Genomic DNA, 27,775 nt, shown 5'->3' on the forward strand with positions numbered 1-27,775 from the left:
GTATATAACAAGGTGCTGAAATCACCTACATTATTTGATGTTTTCCATGTGTTATTTAAACATTGTTTTGACCAGTGTTTTACTTTCCATCTGGATTAAAGGAGCAATATGTAATTCTGACACCTAGCATTCAAAACCGGTACAGCAGTCCAAATTCAAAACATTGGAGAGAGCCATCTCCGGCCCCCGCCCCCTCCTCCCGAGTGGATGCAGGTTGCCAATTCCCGGACACTGTTTAGCCAGCTCTCGGTCTTGAAACCTTTCTGCGTTATGACCTCTCTCCATTTTTCAAGAGCATCTCCAATATATATCCTAATTTGACCTCGTTTCTGTTAGTGGAGCTTATTAAAAAGATAGTTTCTGTATGTTCCCTTAAAGCTCCAACACAAACATAAACACAGAATCAATTTAATAGAGAGTGAAGAACCTGAATACCAATTATTTTGACCAAAAAAAGTCTGTCAAGCATGAACAAATGCCTATATGAAACAGGGACTTACAGGCCTATGTATACAGAATTGCCATGCAAAGTCAATGTTGACAACACAGTGTTGCATTAATTAACCCATAAGAAGATGTTTCTGACAATGCATTTATAGAATGATGACACAATAGTGTTTCATGTGTTTTGGGTGTGATGTTCCTCCTCTTCAGTATTCAACTGGAGCTCTCCCCCTGAAATATGAAATAAACATTTATCCAAGTGTTCAAATTAAATACAGCACATGTTGTATGTTTTCTTTTGACGTTTGCATTCACGGAATAGCATGATTTTATGCCTGTCTAAGCAAATGAAAAAAACGCTTTTGTGTTTTTGTAAACGACAAAGATTCCCTGATGGAGGCATGGACCAGGACCTACAGTGTCACATGCCTTGACTGACTATTGCATTCTTTAATCTGATTTCCTTTCACTGGGTACTGAAAAACTCTGAATGAATTGAAAAAAATATATGAATGAAATATATGAATATGAATCTCTGAACAAATCAGAGCTGGGGTTTGAATGCAAACGTTGATTCAGCACGTCACAGTGTGAGGCAAATACCTGAGATTGAGCTGGGGTGGGTTTTGTCACCTGCTCACCTGGAACACACTCACCTGGGAAGACAGTAAGATGAAGTATGAAATGAGAAAGACATTTGTGTCCCTGTGTTTAGGAAGCCAAAGGATGTCATTCAAGTATCATACAGTTTTCATACTTTAATAAATGCAGGCTCACACAATAATAGATTGATTGTGTTGAACCTTTGCTTTTCCTCTATATGTTTGTGTCTGTGCTTGCACCTTTGCTCTGATTTATGATGATATTGTCGTCACTCATTCCGTGATGTCTGACCAGCGTTTTGAAGTTTTCCATCACATCGGAACCCATGTTCATAGTTCGACCTGAAGACAAAATACCAATGAAAACCAAAAACACGTAAGCAAATAAACTGATGAACTCAGGAATTTGTCACTCACTGTAAAGCTTGGCTTTGATGGTTTGAATCCCCGATGGTTTCTCTGTGCTAAGCTGAAGCATCATTGCAAAACCATCATAGTTTGTATGAACCACAAAAGAATCCACATCTGCCCCAAATCCTGCAGGTAAAGAAGAGTTTAAATGAATTTGCATGGTCCAGCTCTATTTTTTTTTTCATTCATAAAAGTATGTTGATGCCGTATTAAAGATTAAAAAACATACTTGCAAAATGATGGAAGAACCTTCCAGGAGTGTCGGTCACACTAAAATGTGTAGTTGTCTGCTTACATGAACCATTCCTACACACACGCAAACACAACACAAGTTACATTCAATCATTTTCTACCTGCAAGTCTACAAGAATGCAAGCAAGTCTGACCGCAAACTAGTGGATGTCATGGTGAAGTTGCCTATTGTGGCAATTTGTTGCAGCTCCATTGCAACTATGGCAGGGTTTCCCCTCTTGTGCTCCATATAGTGAGGACAGGTAGAAACAACTGCTACCTCAAACCACCTCCCCATGAACTGCAAGGACAACAACATGTTAACTGTTTTTCATTTTCATGTTGATCTCAGAAACTGTAATACAATCTAAAATTAATTTAGAGTATTTCAGAACAATATACTGACTGATAAAAGGCCAAGTTGTCACATGAATAATAAAGGTAGCCTAAGGGGAAAGGAAGAACTTAGTCTCAAGAAATTTGACAGACAGTTGTCATAATAAGCTGTTTTTAATAGACTCACCCTGTCAACATCGAAGCTCTCCTGTGTGGTGACAAGAGGTTCTGAGTGCACAGGGATGGCTTTCAGGGTCCAGGCCAACCCCAGGACCAGCAGAGACACCAGACTCACCATACTCAGCATCCTGTCAGCCACTGAGGCCAAACTGACATAGACTACATCCACCCTCCCACAACACCACACTAAAAGAGCAAAGGTCTACATTTGTCTTTGTCAGTTGTTCTGCGTCACTTGGTGTGTGTGTGTGTGTGTGTGTGTGTGTGTGTGTGTGTGGCTGCACTAAATGTGTCCATGTGATTGTGTGTGTGAGCGTGTGTTATTTTGCAATGAATCACTGGACTTTAGAATCTGAGGTTAAAACAAACAACCAATCGATACATGTAAGAATTTAACAGCTGATAATTAGTAGGGAAAGGGCTGAATGGCTTTCTGCATCAGTCAACATGATTGATGTGATTTTACTCTACATTAAGTGGCTTAACCGCATTTCTAACAGAATCTAGATCATCATATGCTCTTTACACAAGTTAGCTTTAGCATTAGCAAGCTGAATGAGGTCTGGTTCACAGCAGAAACATAGGTGTGTAGAATCTGCTCCCTGGTGGTCATAGATATGTACTACAACACTAACATTGTACATTACATGGCAAAAAATAAAGATCATAAAAAAACAAACAAACGTGAATATGCATTCTGTATTGACCCCGTGTGGAGGTACGTTTGGATTAATCCCAAAATAACAACCTATTTGAGGAGTTTAATACAAATACTTTATATCGTTTTTAAAGTTATTTATCAGATACCACAGTAAAACAATCTTTATTGTTTTGGTCATTCAGGAAGAAAAGCAATGTAATAATGTAAAAAGCCAACAGAAAAGAGGATTATGAATGCATTGTACATAGGAAATATTCTCTGATGGTGATCTTTTTAGCCACATTTGTTGTTTGAGAGTTTCTTTGTAGAATTTCATCGTAAACGCTGGAAAAAGTGGACAGGAAAATACAGAGCAGGAACCACCTCATCTCAGGTACACAGGAGAACCTACGAGGTGTAGCAAAAACAAGTTTTCATAAAGATTTGTGTGCGTTGGTGGTGAGTAGGGAGTTTAAAAATCCTCAAATAATGTATTTTTCCCCATCATTTTGAAATGAGGAAACAACAAAGACTCACAGTTCATCCAGAGCCTGAAAGTGGACAATTTTCTGGAAGAAAAAAAAAAACCGTCTTAGTATCTTTACACATGTGTGTATATGGCAGTGGCAGGAACACATATCTAAACATATGATGTGTACTGTAGATGTATTTGCAGATATATTCATGTGTTGCTGCCTCCTTACCTGCAGGAGGCGGAGTCAGAATAGATGCTGCTGTGAAACCCTGGGACAAGGCGAAGGCTTTAAACCTTTGAATGATATTATGTCTGACAGTACTAGAGCGACCTGCGGACACACAGACAGACAGAGCAGAGATTGAAAGCAGTCACTCGTCAGCTAAGTCGTCACGTGAAACTTCAGTTTGAAGTGTGTGTGGTTCTTACCGTAGAGCGCAACCTGTGTGTACTCTCTGTTAAAGACTTTGTGTTTGAGGACCAGAGCATAGTCGGTGTAGTTTGTGTCCACTACTGTGATGTCCTTCACCATGTTGTGGCCTGACAGACAACAAACGTACAGCTATTCATTTACTTAACCAGAGACAGGGAGAATGAATGAATAGAAATGCATGTGAGTGACAGTGATTCTGTATAATTCAATGTGTTCATTTACAGCTCAAGGTGGATGCCTTCACTTAACACAGGAAAAACGTGTAAGGCAAAAATGAAGACAATTTTAAACATGAGGGACTTTATGTAGAAGATGAAATTTGATGCGGTATTTCAGTGTCATCTATTATAACAGCCAACCATGAACTGAACGAAAAAATACATCCCAATAAAATATCTCCACTGTTTAGTTTATTCTCTGATTTATTTATACATATATTTATCATTTCTCCTGCTGTAGTTTTGCTTATGTGTCATTTTTTTTAATCTCCTTGTTTTTGAGCTCATTACTCAAACATTTGAATATAAACCTCTGTTAATATGAACTGTACATCTGATACAAGGAAATCATCTTAAAAAGAATAGAGTATAATAAAGAAAACCAAATCAGATCCAGTACTATGTATAGGACTTGTAAATATAATCCTAACATGAGGCAAAGAGCTGTTCACTTTTTCTCTTATAAATACTTAATGAATGAATTTACACACACACACACACTTTAAAACACAAATACAGGACTTATAAATCCAGCAAACTGTCATGCTAGTATTTAACCTTTGTAAAAAATGTTTAAATGTTACATTTATTACGACAACATTATTCATATTAATATTTCAACTTAAAATAAAGACATTGAACTTCACACAAATGTACACTCTTTACTCTGTATATTCAGGACACTCAGGATCTGAGGCTATCATTGGTTCAGGTTTAGTGCCATGTCCTACACACCCTCCAATCACATAATCACATAATCATATCAGTCATGGCTCATTAGATGTTAGCGAGACTCACGTGTGCTGAAGTATGAGAACTGTCCAGGTGTGTTGGTCTTCTCATACTGGTACACCTGCCTCAGACATCCCACAGGTCTGAAGCACACAGAGGAAACACAGTCTGTCTCTACCTCTCTTTGGCTCTCACTTTACACTCTGCATAATAACTAATGTAGTACTCACGTGGCGTCCCACATTGTCAGGTTGACGTTGCCGTTGGGCAGAGGTGTGATCAGGCCCATGGAGGCCTTCACTTTATCTCTGAGGGGAATAAATTTAGGAGAGTCATAGGCCAGGCCAACCCGGTACCACCTCCCTGCAAACTGTACAAACACAAGAAATTAGGTTTATGGACTTCTTTTGACGACTAAACACGCTTTATGCAGGTCACTGATGAAATAAAACGTTTCACAAGTTGGGGACACATTGGTCACATTTTTAAGGATACAGCTGGCAATGTTGTATATTTGTTCTCATAGTCAACACATCCCAGGAAATATCTAAACCAGCTATATCTTTTTCTCATTCCAATACCTAATTGTTCCTACTGTAAACATAAAGCTTCATATATGAGTTTACCTTACAAAGAAGAGGCTTATTTATGTCCTAAAACAGATGGAAGTGTATGTTTTAGCTAAGTTAACTTAAACAGGAGTAAAAAAAACATTTGGAGACTATTTTCAGCTGCAGATTGTGTGCTGGTGTGTGTTTCAGGAAACATTGAGGGTTTTGTTGGATTGACTTGAAATATACAGTGGACATGTTGATTTTAATGAAGAAACATGTGACCCTGTGTTGAAGTGTAGCTCATTTATGTGTGTTTATTTATTTTACACTTGGACCAAAATAGAGCTGTAAGACAAAAAGGAACAGGGTCATATACTCACTTTTTTAAACTTTTCAAGAGACTTGTCATTAAATCACTTTAAAAAAAAATATTTGTTATCTCTTAGTGTACCATGTGCTCATATTACTGTTTTTATGTGAATACAAGTATTTTCATAGTCTATACTTGTTTTAGTGTCTTATTTTTAGTCCATATTGTCACACTGTTTCTAACCACAGCACTTCCTCATATATTTACAAAGATCCTTTAAGACACTGACATCATGGAGGGGGAAGGAAAGGTTATATTATGTTGGAACATGCTGACCTCATAATAATAGTGTACATACATTTTGTCTTAAAAAAGCTATTAGTGTTTATTTTAGTGTTTCGCATTCTGCTGCTTTATATTGTAATCTGTGGATAAAGATAGAGAGAAAACAGAGGAAATCATAGACCTCGTTTTGTTGTTGTCTATTTTTCCACATAAACCTGTGCCAGATGAGCAACAAATTGATTTATGATAAACCTGAAACAATCCTGATCTGATCAATTTGATTGGCCCTCAAATCTGCAACAAGAAAGGAATGAGGCTCTTCCTTTTGAGAGAGTTCTGACATGTCGTATTTACCCTGGGACGTGTCACGGTGACCCACATCCTGGAGAACAAGGATCCACTTATTTATTAATCATAACAGTTTGTGTTAAGACGAGACACTCAATCCGCATTTTTTTTGCTTTGGGTCATGTACGCAGCGGACACTGTTCTCAAACGTTGGCTAAACACACAAATATAGAACCACGCACACAGTCTTACTCATATAGTGACACACTCACATATGGAAATACACCAACATCTACAAACACACACACACACACACACACACACACACACACACACACACACACACACACACACACACACACACACACACACACACACACACACACACACACACACACACACACACACAGAGAACACAGAGTTCCCTAAAAAATGTAGTCACTTAATAGCCAATATTGATTTAACAGCCAAAAGTCACTATGATTTAAATTCATTCACACAAACATAAAACTCAAAGTGTGTGTGTGTCTGTCTGTTACCCGCTGCAGGCTGAAATCTCTCTGTGGCTTCACATCAGCGTGCACCATCACCCCGCACATCACCATGACAACAGCAACCACAGAGGTCCTCATGTCTGCGTGCAGAAAAAGGAAAAGCTGGTTGGACCTGAAAAGGTGTAGCGAGGGTATCTGACACGAGCCTCAAGTGAACCAAAGGCAGCTCACACACACAGGTACAGAGTGGCAAAGCACTGTGGCAATGTTTGCTCTACGAGCTGATCCACCCACCTGGTCGTCAGCCAATCATCTTCAGGGAGCAAGGAACAGTGGGTAAGTGTTTGAAGATGTGTTTCCAAAACAAGCCCCGACTGGACTTAAACTTCCCATGTGCGGGAATAAATGGTGCCTGTGGTTTCTGAGCATCAGCTGAAGCTCATGTGGAGAACACACGAGCATGGTTTCACAAGACTTTGCCTGGTTTCATGAGACTTTGTCACACATTTTAAGAAACACCAAGGCGACGCTTAAAGGGGTTACGCCTAATCCTGTTGTTCATGTTTTCCATGCTGTATCTATGTACAAATACAAGTAAAAGGTTCTACATGAAGAAGTTATCTCAAAAGTTCAAAAGCAACAAAATGCACTTGAAGTTTGACATTAAACGTTTGCATTCATGTTTTCAAAAGTCCTTTGAGGAGTTTTTAAACATGGTTATGAGACAGTCTTAAATGACTGCTGAAGCCTCTGAATGGCTGACAACATCAAACCAGAGCATATATAGATGGAACATTTCTCTCTCTGTCCATTTTAATGTCTGAACCCTCTGCTGCTGCAGGATAGGTGTCAGGCTGTCTCTGCAGCATGCAGTTAATCACTAATTCAAATTGAACTGAATTATTTCAAATCTGTGCTGCTGTACAGTACTTTTCCACCACTGTTTACGGCATCATGTTTGGCTTAAATTCAGGTTTGAGAAGGCAAGTTTGCACAACTACAGAATGAAATGCAAACTCTTGTTATCACTCATGTTATGACAAGAAGAACCAGTAATTCCTTTCTTTAAAAGTTAAGTCGTTATCAAAGTCTCATTAGGGAAAGTCTTTTCCCTTGATAGCCTCACTGCTCGTCTTTTGATCAGATGAGTAAATGTTAAGTTATCACAAACATTCACAAACAAGATCATGGTTTAAAGTAAAATAAAACAATATATGTCAGTATTCATTAAGCCGAGTAGGTTGACATGACTGAAATGAATGCCGTAGCTAAAAATTTGAAGAATAATCTGATAAACAGACAGATGGATGTTGAACGTGTGTTTGGAGGGAGACGTGTTTGCTGAAAGAAAGAACTCATGGTTGAGTTCCCTGGAAGTGTTGAAGGTGTAATTTGATTGCTGACAGGCCCACATCACAGTGCATGTAAGATTTTTTTCTTGAACATAAAACTGCAGCTGCATTGACAATGACAGATGTGCAAGTCTTCCTTCTACCCCCGGATTCCGAGTAAATCATTAACATGTATTTGAAAACTAAAGGGACAAGTTAAAACAAGTTCAAATCCGACTGCATGTGAGTTAAATACTACTTCTGTTGTTCAACGGCCCCTCGTACTTTTATCTAATGTTCGCCTTAAGAAGATTTTTGGATTTTTAGAATTGATCATAAAAGAAGTAATGCTCTGAGGCATGAGTTTTGTTACAGGAAACGTCCCAGTGTGACCCCAAGAGAACTGCTTGACCTAATCTGCTTTGACTGATAAAAAAAAACAAGAGTTTATAGGAGGGGGGTGGGTAAAAAAAAAAAAAAGTTTTTGCAATATTCCCAACACAAGTAATGATTTTAATGGCATAAAAAAGTAATTATCTGTGCACAGCTACAATGTGGTATGGTCATGTAGCATCAGAAACACACGTCCAATCAATCCCAGAGGAACGTAAAAGGTGCTCTCAGTGTGACCATGAAGAGCTGGAAAATGAAATGCACCTTTCTTTTGATTGTCAAGTCTTGTCAGCTCTTATAGTACTCAGCTTTTCTTGCAAAGTGTCTGAAGATTGTCCACATTTGTGTTTAGTATGTTTAGCAGCCTACTCCTAAGTGTTTCAGGTAGCTTAGTTTGTGTTAAACATCTTCCAACAGCACAGGAGGACGCTTAATGTTTGATTTATTTAAGTTATAAACAAGTGGTGATGTTGTAATATCTCAGGAGCATGACTGTGCAAATATTTGGTTTACCATTGTTTGTCATGTACCACAATCAGTGACGATTCTGGAGTATGGGGGGGGGGGGGGGGGGACCCTCCAACCAGCATTCATCACCATTTCTTTCTAGTTTATTTTTCTCTCCTGTAGACAGATTATTCCTCTACATTTTTCTTTTTGTTCACTTTCATTGACACACTTTGGTTATCACACCGATAATGCATGCACAGTTAGCAGAGCAACAAAAGTGAGTGCTGTAATTGCAAAATTTGAACAATTTGAGCCTCTGCTTTGGTTTAAGTTGCTGAGCCCTCAGGTGACCCTTACTAGTCTGGGGCCCCAAGCAGTTGCCTGTTGACAAACAGCGCCTCTGACCACAACGTATGATTTTATTTTCATTCAAAATGTACTTGCCCATGTCGATGATGTTTTCTAGGGTCTTGTAAGACCACCTGTGCAGGGAACCCTTTCTGTGAAGGACACGTTGAAAAAAGGAACCAGAACATCTTCCAGTATTACTAGTACGTATCTGGTTGATCAAAAACACAGCAGTCAGGCGTTAATCTGCTCCATCACAGAGAAGCGGCGCAACAATCAGAGCCTGAGTGAGCAATTTAAATAGTTTTTATTAATAATGATTCTTTGCAGCACTGCATTTATCTCATTCTTTTGAAATGCACGACGTATACAGCGAGCCTTCAGTGGACAAGAGGGCATCAGTGTGTGCACACCTCACAGACCTCCCCTAAACACTCTGCAAGAGCTGAATGCTGCCGCCTGTGCAACGAGACCATTAAATTAAATAGAAATAATAATAATAATAAAAAAAAAACAACAACCTTTCACTCACATAGGCAGACGTGTACAAACTTGTTGCCTTCTCTAGCACTGCTGGATGTTCCTGAGGAGCATGGCAGGGAAAAAACCGACAAACAAAAATTGCACACAAAAAAAAGCAGAACTGTTGATCAGAGGCATGAAGGACAGTCAGAGACAGAAATGTGAGAAAGCATAATTGTTTAGCCAGGGCGCCTGATATGTGCCTGGTGTGCAATGACAGCTGTATAATCTGAGCTAGACATTTAAGGTGACATTCTTGTTTTTGTCTTTTTCCTGCAGAGATAACTGTGAAACATATGATAGAAAATTTAATTTTCAACAATAAATTCCAATCCACAGTTCTTCCAATTCTACCCATTAGGTCCAGAGACTGCTTGATAAATGATGGTATATGTATATATATATGTGGCATTCTGACTTTCTGAAGAACTGTTGCTGAGGTCACAGCGCCCCCCTTTGGTCAAACAAATGTCTCAAAAATATCAACACAGTCCTGAAGAAACTGACATGTTTTTCATGGCATCTGCTGCGTTTAGTTTTGCCATCTATTTTTGGTAACATGTAAACCACCTCCACCATGTACAACAGCATGATCTAGAAAATGTTGCTCTCTGGCTGGTTCCTAGTGCCTTCTTTTTTTCTTTTTTTTTTTAAAGAACCCACCCCCCCCCCCCCAAAAAAAAACACATTGCCATTCGATTGTCTTACACTCATGCATGTATCCCCCCCTTTTAAACCAAAAATCACAAAGCTATGAATCCAGACAAAAAAACAAAAAAAACAAAGCAAACATATTCAGCAGTGAAACACACAAAGCATAATTAACAGTTCTTTCAAAAATAATAATTTAAACCCATTTAAAAAAAAAAAAAAAAAAGAGTAAAATGGAAACATCTTTTTCAGAGTGCTCTGCTGTGCAGCTGTTCAGACAGGGGTCAGCGAGTGAAACCCTTGGGCTCAAAGCATCATACCAGCCAGACTGTTCCCTTAGATACACATGTAACGTTACAACATCATCATCATCATCATTGGTCACTCATTTTGTTTCTTCAGACACTCATGGGGAATATTTCACACTCATCATTAAAGAATGAATACAAAGTGAGAGAGACTTTTTGAACTAAAACCATAGAGGAAGCAGCCATGAATTTCCTTTTCTATCAAACGTCAATTTTTTTCGACCGTCTGCACTCTTCAGTGCAGAGTACGAATCATGCATTTTGACCCTGCTGAGAATCATTCTGCAGGAAACAAAGCAGCCTAAGCATCGCCACAAGGGGGAAAGAAATAAACATGTAAATGAATGCGTCCTCTCAATACAGCCAGTCTTCATATAACCCGTTACACAATGTAAGCAACAGTCAGACTGGCTGTGTTGAGGCGACTGAGAAAGAGGTCAAAGAAGAGAAGTCACAGGGGGGGGAATGGCAGACTATACAAGACACATATCAGTAAAAGGTTGTTGTTTATAGAGTGTTTAGTTGGAGATTTTGTGTCACCAGGTGGATGAAAGAAACATCCATCAGGCCACAAATCAAACTCCAATTGGGAAAAGAATGGATCTACAGTTTGTACCATTATCAGAATGAAGCAGACAGGGCGTGATTGAGCAGAGACAGTGAGGATGAAACGAAGGTCTTGAAGAGAGGGCGATCTGTGGACAAAGAAGAGGTTAGACATGATGAATCAGAACGACACGAGTGCTTGGCAGAGTGAAAAAAGGCTTCACATAAAAAGGTGCTGAGCGAATAGGAACTTTACTGACGACAACCAAAGAGACAACACGTGACTGAAAAGACGGTTAAAGACGAATCATGGTTAGAGTAAGAAAGAGGGGAATACAGACTGATTTAAAAAAAATAAAAAACATCTAACCTCTTCTTGCACCTGGCTGGACAGCCATAGATTCTTAAAAGAGGATTTTCAGAATTAGATGGACTTTGCTAACACTTCTTTGACAGGGAACTTGTAAGCGACAGAGCAGATTACAGTAGGTTGAAATAAAGGAAATGAGTGAAGTTGAGTCAGACATAAGGGACCCTTTGAGAGACTATTTTGGTGGCCAGGGCCTGTGAGTCTGGGAGCTGAACTCACAGTAAGGCACAGTGCTCTGCTTGTGGTTGGTGATGCTCATTCATGCTGCTATACAACCTCTGACGACGACAGACAGAAAAAAAAAAAAAAAAAACATACATGACAAAGCACATTTTCTCTTCTTCTACTTTTCTTCACACACGTCTCCACTCCCGCCTTTGTATCTTTGGATCTTTCGGCTCACTTGAAAACCCTCTTTAGCACCAGAAGATTGATGGAAACACAGGTCTTTGTCTATCAGGAGGATTTGGTGCGTCTCTGTCTTCGTCCAGGTTCTCTTCTTCTTCTTCTTCTTTTTGTGTTTCAGGGGAAAAAAATGCACACATCCTAAGATAGGTGTCTTTTTAGGGACAAAACCTGCAGATTGCATGTCAGCTCAGTGTGTGAAAATGTCCTGTGTCTGTGAAAAAAACAAACAAAAAAAACCTGGATGTATTTAGCCCAGGGTTGAACCAATCAGATCACTTGACTTTGTGTTCCAGCAGCTGATATAAAATGTGCACTGCAGCTTCTTTTAAGAAGTGCTTCTGGTGGATGCATCTGGATAAACATAAAGCAAAAACAACTCGATAGTCAAAAGAGAAAGCTTTCACAACATCATAAATCACTAAGAGTTTCATATTTCCTTAAATATGTAAACAGACACTACTACAACTTAAATATATTTGGTGTGATGCAGACATATTTAAATGAGAAGCTTTTGTTTTATATCAGCGCTCATGTGGTGCCGCTGATTATTGCACTGTCTTACGCTGGAGCACTATTGCACTTCTGTGAATCTTTCAGCTTCAACCACTGGTCTAATTGAAATCCCTCACAACCTTTACCTTGTTCCCTTTTTGGGGGGAAAAAAAAACACTTAAAAAGTAATGTTAACCTCAGACACAGACAGGAGAGTGTCACTGCTGGCTAACAGTGCAGGTGGAGTCCACGGCGGAGGCTGCAGTCTTTCACACAACAATCTTCCTGATAAATCAAAGAACCGAGAGAAGCCTCGGCCCCTCTGCTGTCCCAAACACTTTTTTGTGCTGAATCCATGCTCGTCCTCAGCACACTTGCGAGTCTGTGGTTATCTGTCTTTTTTTTTCTTCTTTTTTTTTTTTGCATTCTTTACGCCAGGCAGCCCTGTACACCACCTGGGTGGTTGTTCGAGGCCGGTGTGTGCGGGGGGGGGGGAGGAGATTGTGTGGCTATGAAGTGTTGGAGTTCAAGTTACCAAACAGACCAGGTGAGTGACTCTCTCTGTGTTTGCTGAGGTAGCGAGAGGAGTTGCCAAGGGGGGACATCAGGCGGGACGGACGGAGTGGTGCTGTGTGTGTGTGTGTGTGTGTGTGTGTGTGTGTGTGTGTGTGTGTGGCGTGCATAAGTCTGATTTGAGAGATTTTAAAGAGCGACGTGGTTCTATGAGTATAATGTGTAGTTGTGATTGTAGGTTTATAAATGTTTGTTAATGTGTTGGCATTTGGAGTGTATGTATGGCTATTACTTTGTATGCATTCATGTTTATCGGGACATGGTCCTTCATTGCTGGTCATCCAGTATTGTCTTCTTTTCTGTATCTGTTTGAATAAGTGTGTGTGTGTCTGGGTGTTTTTTTCTTTTCTTTTCTTTTTTTTTTTTTTTAACATGTAGTGTTCAGCCTGGTCATCACAATTTATGTTTCCCTGTCAGTATGGAGCGGTAAAGCTCCTCGTCCAGCTGAGCATAGCGCCCTCTGCTGGAATCCAGGAAGTACAGTCTGTCAGACACTGCAGTGGGATCAAAGCTGTCCCGGCGCAAGTCCGTCTTCTGAAACTTAAACGTTCCTGAGAGAGAGAGAGAGACAGACAGAGAGATCATTTTAAGCTTTTTAATTTGTCTAACAGCACATTTTGCTTTCATTGACTATCTCAGTGCAATACATGTTTAATGTAGAAGTCCTTCAAGACACATAGATCAGAAATAAGTAATATTATAAATCTGCATGTTATATTGTTTCCTTTTACCATTTGGCTATTAAAAGAACATGTCACCTGTCTTGTTGACCTCTGGCAGGAAGCGGAGGAATACTGGTCTTGCATACGGAGGCAGAGCCTTTTCCATATCCTTCACAAACTTCTCCAGGTCGGTGGAGTGAGAAGGATCAGCGATGGCTGCCATTCCAGCCTTTCCCTCAGCTCCTGTGCACACAAAACAGAGACTTTGAACATCAGGGAGATGCTCAAGAGAAGCCAGGACCACCAGTATGTCTTTACAAAGTGTCTCACTTACACAGTTGCTTGTTTCTACACATCACTGATTGTATTTATCTCGATAGTTTTTTGTCTAACTTGGCTCCTTAGCAACATAAATGTCCTCTTGGAATATCTGATCTAAATGAATAAATAAATAAATAAGTAATCTTAACAAATCACAGCAGCTTGGAAGTAGAACCTGCGATTTTTCCTCCACTACAGCATGATATTCATGATATTATTTGTGATGACATTTCAACACAATATTTGATTCAGCTCTCCGTTCATACACATATTAAATGATTCTAATGACAGAATTAGGCAGCTGGCATTTTACGTCGTGCCAACTCTTGCACAGCTCAAAACAAAATGACACACGTTAAGGATTGACCAATCAGCAACCTTCAGGGCTGAGAAATATAGTCAACGGAAATGCCAACAGCCTGGTCCAAAGAACTGTTTAGGCTCTCTTAGGCTATCTGGACATAACTCATATGTTTACATTATATTATAAGGCCTAAAGTTATGCATAATAAAAGGGACATATATGACAGATGGGGGCCTAGAGCTGTCTGCTTTCATCTTCAGTCACTGAAATCTGGCCATGTACAGTATGTGTTGATGGTGCCTCATGGGGGTTTTCATGCAAATATCAGACAAACAATGTAAATGTAAATAATGCAAAGCTCACTGAGCGGTTTATCATATTGACATGCCAAACAAGAAGTCTTTACTTCATTTTTTATAGGGAATGAAAATTTAGTTTCATGTTATTAATGAGGCTTTTTCCTACAGAGAATAACTGAGAAGATTTCTTGTTTGAAGTGATGCAGTTCTGTTGTACTGTTTGAATTGTCTGTATGTGTGTTTAAAAGTAAAAAGTATAATACAAATATTTTTTGAAAAAAAAAAAAAAAAAAAAAAGAGTCTCATAGTGAAGAAAACTCTGTCAGGCTCATTCTGCTGCTAATAAATGAGCCATGAGTGTTGACTGTTTAGCTTCAACAACTTGGCTTTTGTTGACCCCTCGCTCCTCTCCAGTGCCTCCCTCTCTTTCAAATACTAGCAACCTTCTGGCTCCAGACAACCAACACGGCCACGGCAAGAACCCCAAATTTGAGCCTTCAAAAGGTCGTTCCCCGACAAAATTGGCGACGTCTTGGTAGCTAAGGTCCGTTGGTCTAGACTTTAAGTAAGAACACATATTCCTGCATGTATATTAACAGACTTTACCTGGTACTTCAACGCCATACACCACCACATCTTTCATGTCCAGCAGCCTGCTGAGAGTCCCCTCCACCTCGGTCGTCGAGACGTTCTCTCCTTTCCAGCGGAAAGTGTCTCCGGTGCGGTCCTTGAAGAACATGCTGCCGCAATCGTCCATGATCAGCACATCACCTGGTGAGAGGGAGGATCATGTAAATGTATGTAATCAGCATGATTACATGATACTGCGTATATCATTTTATGTATGTAAAATGTTTTTTTCACACAGCACTCCAAACAACAGCGCTGCTTGGAAGTCTTCGTATTCACAGTTAAATCAAAGAGCAGAGAAGAACATACTGGCGATCAGAAAACATAATGAAGTCGTTATATTACATTCATGAAGGTCACAACGATCACGTAAAGGTTGCGGGATATAAACACCATCACCCCGTCCCGCTGTCTCGCAGTGAACGTTCCTGAATAATCTCTACATCTCCTAACTGCTCACCCTGACTTCAAGGGCACATTTTCAGGAGTTGTGTACAAGTGTGAAAGAGGCATAAATGACTCTTACCAGAGAGATAGGCAGTGTCTCCTTTCTTGAAGACATTATGGGCAATCTTCTTGCTGGTTGCTGATTGGTTGACGTAGCCATCAAACCTCCGAAGAGGGTCATTCTGAATGATCCTGCCGACAAGCTGGCCGGGCTCGCCTACAGAGAGAGAGAGAGAGAGAGAGAGAGAGAGAGAGAGAGAGAGAGAGAGAGAGAGATAGAGATAGAGAGAGAGAGAGAGAGAGAGAGAGAGACATAAAGCAGAGAAGAGTTTCTGAATTAAACTGCAGTTTATGTGGAGTAAAATGAGCAGTTTCAAACTCAGGTTGGATTGTTTAAGCTTCATCCAGTTGTATTTGCAAAGGTTCATGTTTGTCCTAAATACAACCCTTAAGTCGTTTACACAAGGTTCAGCAATCATTTCACTTTAAATGATCACTTTAATCATCACTTGTCACTTTATCTTGTCATTCTCTTCAAATACTGTTTCAATTCTCAATTCCCCCCAGTTAACTTCATCATTCATTTTGTACTGTATATACTCCCTGTTTTTATTTTTATTTATCTTATCTATTCTGTTTAATGTGTATTTTGAGCTTTCTTGTCTGTGCTGCTGTAACGCCCGAATTTCCCCTCTGGGCATCAATAAAGTACTATCCTATCCTATCCTATTTTTTTTAAGCGAGACGGTTAACCTATAAGCTGAGTGTGATACAAACTTACTGAAACATTTGAAGTTCAAATTTCAGAATACAAGAAAAACAAGCAGTACTACAATCATCACTACTTTGCAGTCAGTTTAGATTATTGGTTTCTGATAGATGTCGAGTTTCCCTTTCAATATATTCATGTGAAGCAAGCTAAACATCTGATTTTGACATTCCTAAAAGTACAGACTCAAGCTTTATTTTACTGATGATCAAACATGCAATGTACAATCTTTGAACAGCTGTGTGTACTCCTGAGTCGGTTTCTGTTTGAACTTCAGTCTTTTCAACTTCAAACTTGGTGGGGAGGTAATATGTGTTAGCACAGAAATGGACGTCTTGTCGCTACTTTTTCTTTCTTTTCACTGCATTCACCCGCCCTCTTTGGTTTGGATGTGCGTGTTTCTCGATTGTTGTACGGGGTAACCTGTGTGGACATTGAACGTACCGGGTTTACACGGAATACAGACACCGTCGGGTCCCCGAATGAGCTCCATGGTCTCCTCATCGACCCTCACCAGTCTGATCGGGTAGATGAAAGGCAGAATCTGACTGTTGAAGCCACATGCTCCAACCTAGACCACAAAAAATATAAACAACAACAACAAAGCTGTCAGTGTTGAAACGAAAGGCAGCCAAAAGCTGCAGTGCTGCAATAATGACAAGAAGCTACCCAAACTGAGAAAACAGCATCTTTTCAGATTAACAGAAGACGCTATATGAAGAGGAGCGACATAAGAAAAGCCGTTAAACATTATGTCAAACTATTTTAGATGAAACCACTTGAGTGGGTAGTGGGAGTCTTCAATATTCCAGTAGAGGGAGTTTCACCATAATGATGCTGATTTGCCAGCGCAGATCAACAAAGGTAATTTAGTACGACAAAGTATTAAAAGCCTGTTCGGGCACCATCATCACTTTGTTGCAGAACACGTTCCCCACCTTGTTATCAAAGTTGCCCAGGCTGCAGTTGCACTCTGTGGCTCCGTAGAACTCTGCGATCTGTGGGATGTTAAAGCGGTTCATGAACTCCTCCCATATGGATTGCCGCAGACCGTTGCCCAGGGCCATGCGCACCCGGTGCTGCCTCTCCGTGTCCCTAATGGGCTGGTTCAACAGGTACCTGCAGATCTCTCCGATGTACTGCACAATCTGGAGGAGAGCGGAGCAACGCAGTCAAGACGGGGAGATAAGAACAGACAGAATATTCAGTGATTACCAAACTTATAATAATATAAAAGAGGGATTCAAAGACACCAATGTTGACATCTTTCCACCACACAGTGAGATTGTGATGCGCTACTCTGCAGTGTCTCGTAATCTACATTATACTCACAGTGCAGTTGTATTTGAAGCAGTCGTCCCAGAATCGTGAAGCTGAGAACTTCTTTCTGATGACTACAGTCATGCCGTGTATTAAACACTGGCCCACTCCCACAATGTTACCTGTAGACAAAGAAATATGAGCTGTAAGGGTGAACGAATAAGAGCTTCTACATGGAGCCATATAATTCAACTCTTTGGATGTTGTTTCAATTTAAAAAGGCGTGAAGGGAGCAGCTGGACTTTCTGACATAAAAATGCATATTGTATCGACACTGTATCTTTAAACATCCCCCCCCCCCAAAAGAAATCCTTACACAGTTATAGTTTTACCTGCAGAGTGGTAGAGCGGAAGGCAATCATACAACACATCATCAGATGTCATCCTAAAGCCATAGTATACCAAGGCTGCCATGCGGTAGTACCTGAAAAAACCAGGAAGGGAGTGAGGCAGGGCGAGGGAAGAGAGTTCAAGAAGTAATTCAAACAAGACAAACAAGTTGGATGTTTTTTCTCTTCCATTCTCATCAAACAGGATTAATATTAAACATGAAAGCTGCACGGATATATATATATATAAAAAAGAGAGCAGCAGCTGCAAGTCCTAGTTTGCTACAGGGTTCTTTCCTACCTGCTGTGCACAACGATAGCAGCTTTAGGCATCCCAGTGGTGCCCGACGTGTAGATGTAGAACAGGCGATCTGAAAGAGAAAGCCGAGTGACAGTCAGATAACATTCACATCAAGGAATAAAGTGCTTCGACTGATTTGAGCACTTTTATGAGTACCGAAATTGTTTCATATTAGTTTGTAATTTTTCGTCTTTTAACTTTCAACCCCCACTAAACAGGAAATGCACTCTCTGGCTTTGATATACAAAAAAGGGAACTGGATCACAAACTTACGTACAAACTCTTTAACAGTTCACTGAGTTGTTTAGCTGTGTGGGTGCCAATGTTTGCTGACTGAGTGGTGCTAAGTGTACTCATTCTGATTGAACTCAGCACAACATGCTGCCTGTGTATTAAAACATCTCTAATCACTAAAATGTTTTGGGAAGACAGGACCAGCAAGACCAGCAGGACCAGCAAGACCAGCAGGACCAGCAAGACCAGCAGGACCAGCAAGATTCAAAAAACATAATTAATCCCAGAAGGGCAAATTAGTTTACAGCCTTCCAACAGAAACAACAGACTAACATAGTCAACAGCTGCATGTCAGTAACAAGAGATTCTCTGTGAGGAGCAAATCAGAAAGAATTACAAACCACAACTCGGATTACATAATAAATTGCTAGCCTCAACGTGGCAGTATTATGGCATCAGTCGGGATTAACAGAGATATAAATGTGTAAAGATCATTGAAGATCACAGCTTTTATTGCTGCCACACTCCGCTTGGCTGTCAGTGATCACATGTACTGTTCCAGAGCTAAAGTGGAAGAAGGACTCGAACCATCGTTCTGAAAACTGGCCGACCCTTTTATCTTTTATTTATTCAACTGCTTTCTTTTACTAGGAATCATTTTGATTGAGATACAAAGTCTAAGGAAGTCTTTGAATCAAATGATAATACGCTCAATAATGGAATCAATAACATCCACACTGAGGCTGTACTCATAGAGGGCGATAAATACGTCCAGATAATGAGGCCTTAGAGGCCATTTTTTGACTGTAGGCTTTATTAATGAAATCTATGACTTCATGACTTGATTATTAATGCTGTGCATTAAATTGGTTCCCCTCCTCGACCGATGCACTGCATCATAGGTTGCCTTAGAAACAAGCAGCCCTCTGGTGATGAGTCATCAGTAATTACTAATAACAGTGACTGTGTACGAGCAGAGACACTTTGGTCAAAAAAATCAGTTCATTCATTTAGCTCAAGAGCACAATAAACATCATACATGTGTCTGCCTCTGTGTTTATTTGTCGATATTTTTGCTGCATCTAAAACAATCCTATTTGAAGCATCAACACTGAGTGTGTTTTAGAAAACCAGCAGCTGTAGACAGATAAACAGATGAAAAACAAGAAATTAAGATATATGACTCTTGACATTTCTATTTTCCCTCTGAGTGATAGGATTTAATTGTGAGTCGGTGCCTCGCTCTGACAGTATTTCTCACCACTTGTCAGCTGCTCTGCGCTGTAAGACTAACAGCGAATGCAAACAAAGGACTTTCTAAATCGGTTCTGTCGGTTTGAGTGACTCCCGAAACTTTGGTAGCAGAATTATGATAACAGCCAGCACAAAAAAAAAAACCTTGAAATGAGTTTTGACTCTCAAATGCATCTGTAAAATGTTTTTTTTCTTTGTTGTTGAATGAACTTCTTTGAACTCTGATCTCCTTTCCTGTGAAGTGGTGTTATGCGCTGATTCTCACCGGTGAAGCAGCGCTGTGGACGGCTTGGCAGATGAGACGGGGCACTGTCCAGCAGGGGCTCCAGGCACTCGGTCCCCTGTGGGACTCGTTTGGGGTCCAAGTCACCACAGCAAAACATCTGCACTTTGGTCCCCATTGAACTGTGGACCTCTGACATGGCTACGAGAGGGAGAGTAACACTTGACGGTCAATTTTGATTTTTTACAAACTTGAACAATCACAGATCACCAATCACAAACTGTAAGACAATTTTGTGTGGCACAACATTTATGCACCAACAGAAAAACAGGCGTAATTTGATATTTGTAAAGTTTAGGTCGACTAATGCAAAAATAGTCTGTCTCTACAGACACAGAAAATTCATTCCAATGCCCCCCCCACCCCGATTTAGGGTAATGGACCCAGTTTTCATGTCAGTTTTTACTTTGGTGACATGCACCCTCCTCATCCCTAAAACAAACATGACCCTGTTTTATGATTTCTTACCAGTTACACCTACAGTACACAGTACACCCTTGTTTCCTGTAAAATAAGGCTGGATGCTCCTCTCTACAGGAGACTAACTTAACATTTGTTGGAATCTTTTTATTTATACAGCTCCGATAAGAAAATGACCAGTATACCTCGGAGAACTCATTCAGTCCTCAGATGGTTTCAGACAGGTGATAGATTGATTGATTGGTGGAAAGAGAAGGACAGGAAGTGCAGCATCAGACATGTAACTAAGGAGGCATGGGGTATGGTAATAAGAGTGGGTGCCAGGTGAAAGGTGGGGGGAGTGCGAACCTGTAGATAAACATTATGAGAAAAAGAGAGAGGAAAGGACTTCATCTTAATCTAATAGCCTTGTGTCTTGCTGGCCAGTGCTACTGATTGATCCAGCATTTCCAATTACTTAAAAAGGCATAAAGCACATGACGAGCCCACGGTCCAATACACAGACTGCTCCACCAATTCCCAGACGAACAGCTCAAACTCATTCCCTCTTTATAGCTGTTGAGATCAGGACTTTTTCAGATTGGGCAGGGACACAAAAAGGTTCACGAGGAGATTGAATCAGATCCCTTATTTTACATTTGACCACTCTCCTGAGCCGCTGCACTTTCATACCACGAGTGCCTTCCAGGTCTAAGCAATATAAAGCAGGTTTCATTAAACACTGCAGGTTAGTAGATTAGACATCAGAACAGGTTATTAGTTCTATTCAGACCATTTAAACACACACACTAATGCGCTACAGTGGATAGTGTGTTCAGTGTTACTGCCAAGTAAAAACAACAAATCACTGCACACTGAGCAAATAGAGCTTTTTTTTTTTTTTTTTTTTAATCTGTTTGTCTATAAGAGAGATACAGGGTCAAAAACAAGAAGAGGGAGGAACATTCTCATTTCCTAACCTTTTAATGTGCTGTCATTTCTATCCATTGAAAAATAGTGATATTGCCAATTTGTGTTGGGAAAAAATATTGACACAGCAATAGATCATCATCCTGACTCATATTCTAAAAAAAAACATTTATATTTTGTTTTCAATGTGCAAAGTTGACTCATCGTGTCACTACTCCTCACATGGTGGCACTTACGAAATGAATGAGAGTGACGCAAACAGAAGTTGACAGCGGGATTAAAGAAGAAGAAGAAGAAGACAGTCAGATGGCGGTGAGAAAGAAGTTAAGAGATGAAATCAATCAATCCTGTAATCAACCCTTTGGGAGGGCTTTTTTTTTTAATAGGATATAATGCTGTATATCATTTCACGATTGTCTTGTACTTTATGGATAATCACAGAATGGTTGTATCCGGTGATTGCAGATTTGTATTGCCCAAATATAAAAACAAGAAGTGACCCTGCTAACTGAGTTTAACATGTTAATGATGGGTTTAAAATCTGTTTTAGTCAATTACCCATCACTCAGAGGCTGAACACTGCAGGCACTTCTCCACTACATGAGGTTTTCTTCCATCTATCAGCCATTAACTGGCCTTACAGCTCCCCTCTCTGATCTATCTTTTATGACCTCTGTTGCTTCCTCCCTTCACCACTTACCTCTCTCATGCCGGTGGAAGCACAGAGGCACTCTGAAGCTTTACAGGGTGAGACACACTTCAGGTTTTTCTCTATAAACGTGACACTACTTCTACTGTAACAGACAAAATTGGCCACATAGATTTTGGATGCTTCTCTGGGCTTTAAACACCCCCCCCACCACCACCACCACCACCACCATCGCTCTTACCGTCAGTCAGCTCTGAGCCAAACACCACAGCCTTGGCGTTGGAGATAGTGACACAGTGGACCAAGGCCTCCAGTCTTAAATTGAAGTTGATGAGAGCGGCCTCTACTCCGATCTTGGCCATGCCCAGCCACAGGCCCACATACTGGGACCTGTTCTCCATGAAAAGGGCTACCACATCGCCCTCCTGAGGACAGAAAATAGGGCAGCTATTACCACTTTGACCACAGATGGTGGTTTCATTCAGAAACAAAAATGTATTCCTCTGAAGCCTCTTCCAAGGAATATTCCAGAAATCACAAAGCCCTGATTCTTCAAACATTTTGTTTTCTATACATACCCTGAAACCCCGTTCCAGCAGCATGTTGGCCACTCTGTTGGAGTACTCATCCAGCTGTCTGAAGGTCCATCTCTCTCCGGTTCCCTCGAAGATCAGCGCTGTTTTGTCCCCGTGGCGACGCACCGTTTCGGCGAAGATCTTGGGAATGGTGTTCTTCTCTTTGAGGTGGCGTCTGACGTTCATCTTCACCCGCAACAACACAAACGCAGCACTGAAGGGGCAAAAGAAATATCATTAAGAGGGGGAAATGAAGCGCCTTTAGCTTTAGTGGTTATGTCGCACGCCTTGTGTACAGAGGCTATAATCCTTGTTGCAGCGGCCATGGGTTTGAATCCGACCTCTGCCCTTTGCTGCATGCCATCCCTCATTCTCTCCTCTTTTAATTTCCTGTCTCTCTTTTGTAAGGATCGTAAAAGACAAAATGCCCTTTGGTGTAACAGCAAAACAGCCTTATCATAACAAACATTTGCTAAGCTACGTTTGTTGCTGCAAGCCATTTTCCAAGACAAACACAGATGTAGGTTGACTTGTTGGTTATTTTATTTGAACTATTATCATTCAACAAGATGACTTCTATCGTTCTAACACTCATCTCAGTTCTTATCTGATGAAGACTTTCATATTGTAGTGACGTGAAACGGTGGAAACGAGTCACTTCCTGTGCACGGTGGAAATCAAACATAACACTTTGGAAAAATTGTCAGGGATTCAAATGTAAAAAAACCACGAGGACTGTCACTCAAAGTATTATATTCTGAAGTTCATCTCTCGCTAACCAGCTCCTTAAGTCATCTCTGTCCTGTGTAAAATGTAACCTTTATATCCATAAACATTATGACAGATGGCGGGGTCGGATCCAAAAGGGCAGAGTCTGCCTAGATGGCAGGATGTTACTTGACTATTTAGCTTTATGGTTTCAAGGTACAGATAGTGGGCACTCTCCTGAGCGGTGTATAATCACTGAAGAATCATAAAAACCTGTGAGCCTTTTCACTTCAGCGCTTTAATGATGAGATTCTATCATCACAGAGGGGATTAACTCTCTGATTAACTGTTGTCATTTTATAAGTGCAGATAGATACAAGAAGATCAAATGAAGTTTTTTTTTCTGTTGCAACATGAACTCTACACTTAAATACAAGATTATTTCTTATCTTCCTGACTTGATGTTGGTAAAGGTACAAAGAGATGTTATCGACCTCCATAATTTAACTTGCTGGTTTGTTCATTGGCTTTGATGAGCAGGCAACAAACCGTACCATTAAGAAAAGAATTACTATTTACCGCCAATTCTTATAAACATAGATGCTTTCTGCTACTAAACCACCCAGTGACAATCACTGGTGTTCACAGGGGGGGAGAAAATGTTTATTCTAGAGAGTGGCCGAGATTACAAAGGCATTAAGATGTGAACCACAGTGTGAATAACAGAGTCTAGTCCCAGCGAATCACACAAAAGGATTTTTATGAGTCACTGTGGAAAAGGCATGCTCAGACAGGGTCAGATGGAGTGAATCTTTAACCTAAAATCCTTCAATTATAGGCTTTTTTTTTTTTTTTTTTTTTTTTTTTAAATGTCGACCTTTGACACCATCTTTCCTAAACAGTGTGACACAGTAAAGTGCATATGACAACCACTTCAGTCCCTGTGGGGGTTTATTTATAGAGAGGTCATGCAAGCTTGTGTTTTACAATTTCCCGTTTTATCTCGAGATATCGAGGAAGAAGAGGAAGTTAAACACAAACCAATTACCATGGTAACCCCCAACTGTAAATATTGGCTTAAGGTGAGACGGTGAAAAAAAAAGGAGTCCTTCCCCCAACCTCTCTATTGTCCTTTGTCTGAAATATTTCAGGTTTTTTTTTAAACATGAACAACTGGAATAAGCAGTCGTGTTGTTTACTGAGCCTGTGGAGGCTTCTGCTCTGTGTTTCCAAGTCAGAGACGACACTCTGAGAGGGTAAAGGTGTGGAAACATGTTTCTTGCACATGCTCCTCCAATGTACAAAAGGTGAACTCAGAGTCAAGATAAATATAATGACTGATGTGTTATTGAGACGAACTGCTGATGTCCTGAAGTGTGGTGTCATTTGAAGGTTGTGAATTCTGAGTTGATGCATGCTTTTTAATAATTAACTTAGACAGTATTAAAGTGTATCTCTATGTGTCATTATCAACATGTTATCATACTGTACATCAGTCAGTCAAGAGGTTATAAATGATAACTTTGACTCATAGCCCAGACCTGTCTACATTTATGTCTTTGTAAATGTGCGACAGTTTAATTACATACAGAATTAATTTCATGTCCACTACTTTACAGGAGCTAAGTATTCAACGTTAATTTCGTTTCATAATTTAGGTCTTGTTTTCAGCAACTTCCGACTACTTTCAGATACTTTTACAATCACAATGCCTGCACTCCGACAGAGACGCATTTTCTGTGGCCGGGCTGTGTATTCCTTTGCATTTGATGTAATAATGGGACTTGTAGCTTCTCTCCTGTCTATAATGAACAGACACTGCGGAGCAATCGTACATTTCAAAACATACAAAGTATTTGAACTGTCAAATAGAAAAAGGCAGCGCTATGGGACTGCTATGGGAGCCACATTTCAAATACCGTTTAAATCTTCCATGTTGACACTCTAAATGTAGCTCAACGTCACCACTTTACCCTCATTGTTTGCTTTCAAGCCCAATAATCTGAGAGCCAGAAACCTACAGAATATTTGTCATTGTCAAAATTCTTACTGGCTGCACTGTTTGCACTTTGGCTGTGGCTCCCTCTAAACAGCAGGCAGTAAGTCATGATCTGACTGGTTGCAATGTAGCTACTGCGACTAAATACATTTGCTTGTAAAACATTAAAATCCCATGGCTTTCTCAATAACCCCAAAACAACACGAACACATACAGGACATCCCAGCACTTACTGTAAGTCTCTGCCGACTGTTTTGGCAAATATCTGCAGGAAGCTCCATCCTCCACTTCCCAGGTAGAAAATAGAGACGGCCGGGAGAACCTGGTACCAAGGCAAGCCCACCAGCAGCCTCAGCACGAACAGCAGGGCCGTGCAACACGCTAGACGCATCATCCTGAAAGAATGCACACACGTATAAATAGATACAGATAAAAGCTTGAGACCGCTGCGACTAATCACACATATTTCCTACCGAAGAAATCGTCTCTAGTGGAGAAAATAAGTCATCTTAAAACTTACTTCTATCAGATACTCTTCAAGCAAACCACTTAAACAGCTGTCTACTATCGTTCTGCGCACACTGTAACCCTCACTCTGTGACACTGCCAGACTGCTAGAATTCAGGTCAGAGGTTACATTTGTGAAACAAGTTATAAACTGGTTGTGTGAAATCAGGTCAGGGGTCACAAGCACTATATTTGATCTCATATGGACTGAGTTGTGAAAACATAGGGATCCCTTGTTATTTCTCTTACAGTTATAATAAAAGGCTTTAGAGTATTTGAAAAAAAAAAAATAATAATCGTCCATAGTGACAAGTGAGAGCAGCAGAGGACAGCTTGTGTTGACATTGGTGCTCAGTTGCCACCAGAGAGCAGCTGGGAAGATGATCCTAAAGCAGGCTAAGGGATACATGACTGCTATTATCTATTCATTAGCCCGGGTACAAAACACTGCAGGGTCTGCTATTTCTGTTTATCACTTTGGAATTTGTGTTTTATGTGAGTAGGCTCACACTTCTTATTTATGGTCTGCCTCTTTTTTTGCATGTGGCTCTAAGTTGTAAATGAAGTCAATATGCTGCTATTTCAAACATGGACCAAACATGACAGCCGGTCGTGAACGATTAAATTAGGCCCGAATGATCGACATGACGGGTTAAAAATACACTGAGAAGTCTCTGGCCATTTCAGAGCAAGAAGAGAAGAAGAAAAAAAAAAAAAAAAAGCTTCATCACTCTGCTGCTTGCTGCTACACCCGGAAATTTAAGAGGCGCGTAGCATCATGTTGCGGTAATGGAGGAGAAATGACAGGCTTGGCTTCGCCCCTCTTTAGCCGTGTGCCATGTGCGCCTCAAGATGGGCCTTGCCCCCGGTTTGAAGCGGTGTCCTAACGGGCTAACCTGATGTAGGTTACCGATGTTGCAGACGCTCCTTGGGAAGCAGGATGCGCAGTGCATTGCGCGCATCGGCTTAGCGAGGAAGCGGATGGACACGGTGTGACAGCAGCAGAAGCCTTTTAGGATGAAGAGGCATGCTTGCTGAACACGCACGTCCACGTTCACGCAGGCTAAATTACCCTTCATGCAACTGAGGGAGGGTGGGGGCTGTCTGATATTAAAGTGTCGGGCCACATCTTGAGTCCTAAACAGTGGGGTCAATCTTTCACAGGGCGGACAGAGGACAATAGAGTCGTAACCGGGGCTCCGTTCCCTTTTCCCTCCTGGCTAATCTTATCTGGTGGAGAGAGGAGCATCGCGGGGGCGCTCAGTCATCTCGGGGTGATCTGTTTTTTTTTTTTTTTTTTTACATACCTTGCACCTGGCTCACAGCGTTTTTTACAGCATCTAGATGCGCAGAAACACCCAAGACGTGAAAGGTGGTTATGGTGCGATTCCGCCGCCTTGATCGGCTTAGGGTAGCCTGGTCGCCTGGTCGCCCCCCCCTCCACCTCCCTCCGCTCCTCGCCGCCGCTCGCTTGGCTCAACAGAAACGCACACACGGCACCGGGATCCCCTCCTGTTGTTAATACCACAACGAGCTGCTCCTCTCTCCTCTCCTCTCCTCTCCTCTCCTCTCCAGCGGCTCCGGGCGTCAATTCCGCCCGGCTGCGTGTGTCGACTTTGACCCCGCGATCATCATCCGTCCATTGTCACACTCGCTGATATCATTTCTGGGTTCATTGTAGCCGATAAGCTCGCCTAGCAAAGCGTAATTCAAATGACCTTATAATTTTCTTAGCTGCGCCCGCCTACTGCCGTCAGCGTCCCATCAGTGCATCAGGAATAAGAGCCGACGAGCAGGTCGCTGAGCCAATCAGAGAGGGCGATTTTTGTA

At 40.9% G+C, this 27,775-nt stretch overlaps 3 protein-coding genes across 7 annotated transcripts; all 3 read right to left on the minus strand.

Annotated features, from left to right (window-relative positions):
- Window positions 1–392: 392 nt before the first annotated feature.
- Window positions 393–2,872, minus strand: LOC109987083 (protein AMBP). 4 transcript variants are annotated; one of them, XM_020638048.3, is made up of 8 exons: window positions 2,212–2,872; window positions 2,095–2,134; window positions 1,844–1,989; window positions 1,687–1,763; window positions 1,464–1,583; window positions 1,287–1,388; window positions 1,048–1,100; window positions 393–675 (listed from the first exon to the last, which is right to left on the minus strand). In XM_020638048.3, the coding sequence occupies exons 3-8, from the start codon at window positions 1,984–1,986 to the stop codon at window positions 658–660; spliced, it is 513 nt and encodes a 170-aa protein (XP_020493704.2). In that variant the 5' UTR covers window positions 1,987–1,989; window positions 2,095–2,134; window positions 2,212–2,872; the 3' UTR covers window positions 393–657. The 4 variants fall into 4 exon arrangements, with proteins under 4 accessions (XP_020493704.2, XP_020493701.2, XP_065821789.1 ...); XM_020638045.2 differs by lacking the exon at window positions 2,095–2,134; XM_065965717.1 differs by lacking the exon at window positions 2,095–2,134 and having other exon boundaries at window positions 1,844–2,043.
- A 139-nt stretch (window positions 2,873–3,011) lies between these two features.
- On the minus strand, window positions 3,012–6,886 carry ptgdsa (prostaglandin D2 synthase a). The gene is made up of 7 exons (XM_020638050.3): window positions 6,679–6,886; window positions 4,933–5,072; window positions 4,769–4,845; window positions 3,749–3,859; window positions 3,549–3,650; window positions 3,382–3,413; window positions 3,012–3,252 (listed from the first exon to the last, which is right to left on the minus strand). The coding sequence occupies exons 1-6, from the start codon at window positions 6,769–6,771 to the stop codon at window positions 3,385–3,387; spliced, it is 552 nt and encodes a 183-aa protein (XP_020493706.2). The 5' UTR covers window positions 6,772–6,886; the 3' UTR covers window positions 3,012–3,252; window positions 3,382–3,384.
- A 2,557-nt stretch (window positions 6,887–9,443) lies between these two features.
- On the minus strand, window positions 9,444–27,726 carry slc27a4 (solute carrier family 27 member 4). 2 transcript variants are annotated; one of them, XM_020638063.3, is made up of 14 exons: window positions 27,253–27,726; window positions 25,672–25,833; window positions 22,735–22,945; window positions 22,398–22,581; window positions 20,161–20,319; window positions 18,408–18,477; window positions 18,110–18,201; window positions 17,790–17,899; window positions 17,396–17,605; window positions 16,902–17,028; window positions 15,768–15,905; window positions 15,218–15,382; window positions 13,784–13,930; window positions 9,444–13,576 (listed from the first exon to the last, which is right to left on the minus strand). In XM_020638063.3, exons 2-14 carry the CDS (start codon window positions 25,830–25,832, stop codon window positions 13,419–13,421), a joined length of 1,932 nt encoding a protein of 643 aa, XP_020493719.1. In that variant the 5' UTR covers window position 25,833; window positions 27,253–27,726; the 3' UTR covers window positions 9,444–13,418. The 2 variants fall into 2 exon arrangements, with proteins under 2 accessions (XP_020493719.1, XP_020493720.1); XM_020638064.3 differs by lacking the exon at window positions 27,253–27,726 and adding an exon at window positions 25,959–26,050.
- Window positions 27,727–27,775: the final 49 nt, after the last annotated feature.

The sequence above is a fragment of the Labrus bergylta genome, chromosome 17 (assembly GCF_963930695.1).
Source record: "Labrus bergylta chromosome 17, fLabBer1.1, whole genome shotgun sequence".
NCBI classification, from domain to species: Eukaryota; Metazoa; Chordata; class Actinopteri; order Labriformes; family Labridae; genus Labrus; species Labrus bergylta.

What these genes read in the sequence shown, in the direction of transcription:
- slc27a4 (XM_020638063.3), bottom strand. Translation starts at nt 25,832, where the DNA reads ATGATGCGTCTAGCGTGTTGCACGGCCCTGCTGTTCGTGCTGAGGCTG. An exon ending in TGCTGGAACGGGGTTTCAGG is followed by an intron (nt 22,582 to 22,734) that starts GTATGTATAGAA and finishes TTCTGTCCTCAG; the next exon opens with GAGGGCGATGTGGTAGCCCT. An exon ending in CTGTATTCCGTGTAAACCCG is followed by an intron (nt 15,906 to 16,901) that starts GTACGTTCAATG and finishes CTCTCTCTGTAG; the next exon opens with GCGAGCCCGGCCAGCTTGTC.
- LOC109987083 (XM_020638045.2), bottom strand. Translation starts at nt 2,331, where the DNA reads ATGCTGAGTATGGTGAGTCTGGTGTCTCTGCTGGTCCTGGGGTTGGCC. An exon ending in AGAGCTTCGATGTTGACAGG is followed by an intron (nt 1,990 to 2,211) that starts GTGAGTCTATTA and finishes TTGTCCTTGCAG; the next exon opens with TTCATGGGGAGGTGGTTTGA. An exon ending in GTTCTTCCATCATTTTGCAA is followed by an intron (nt 1,584 to 1,686) that starts GTATGTTTTTTA and finishes CTTTACCTGCAG; the next exon opens with GATTTGGGGCAGATGTGGAT.
- ptgdsa (XM_020638050.3), bottom strand. Translation starts at nt 6,771, where the DNA reads ATGAGGACCTCTGTGGTTGCTGTTGTCATGGTGATGTGCGGGGTGATG. An exon ending in CACACAGGTTGCGCTCTACG is followed by an intron (nt 3,651 to 3,748) that starts GTAAGAACCACA and finishes GTGTGTCCGCAG; the next exon opens with GTCGCTCTAGTACTGTCAGA. An exon ending in TCTGACTCCGCCTCCTGCAG is followed by an intron (nt 3,414 to 3,548) that starts GTAAGGAGGCAG and finishes TTTTTCTTCCAG; the next exon opens with AAAATTGTCCACTTTCAGGC.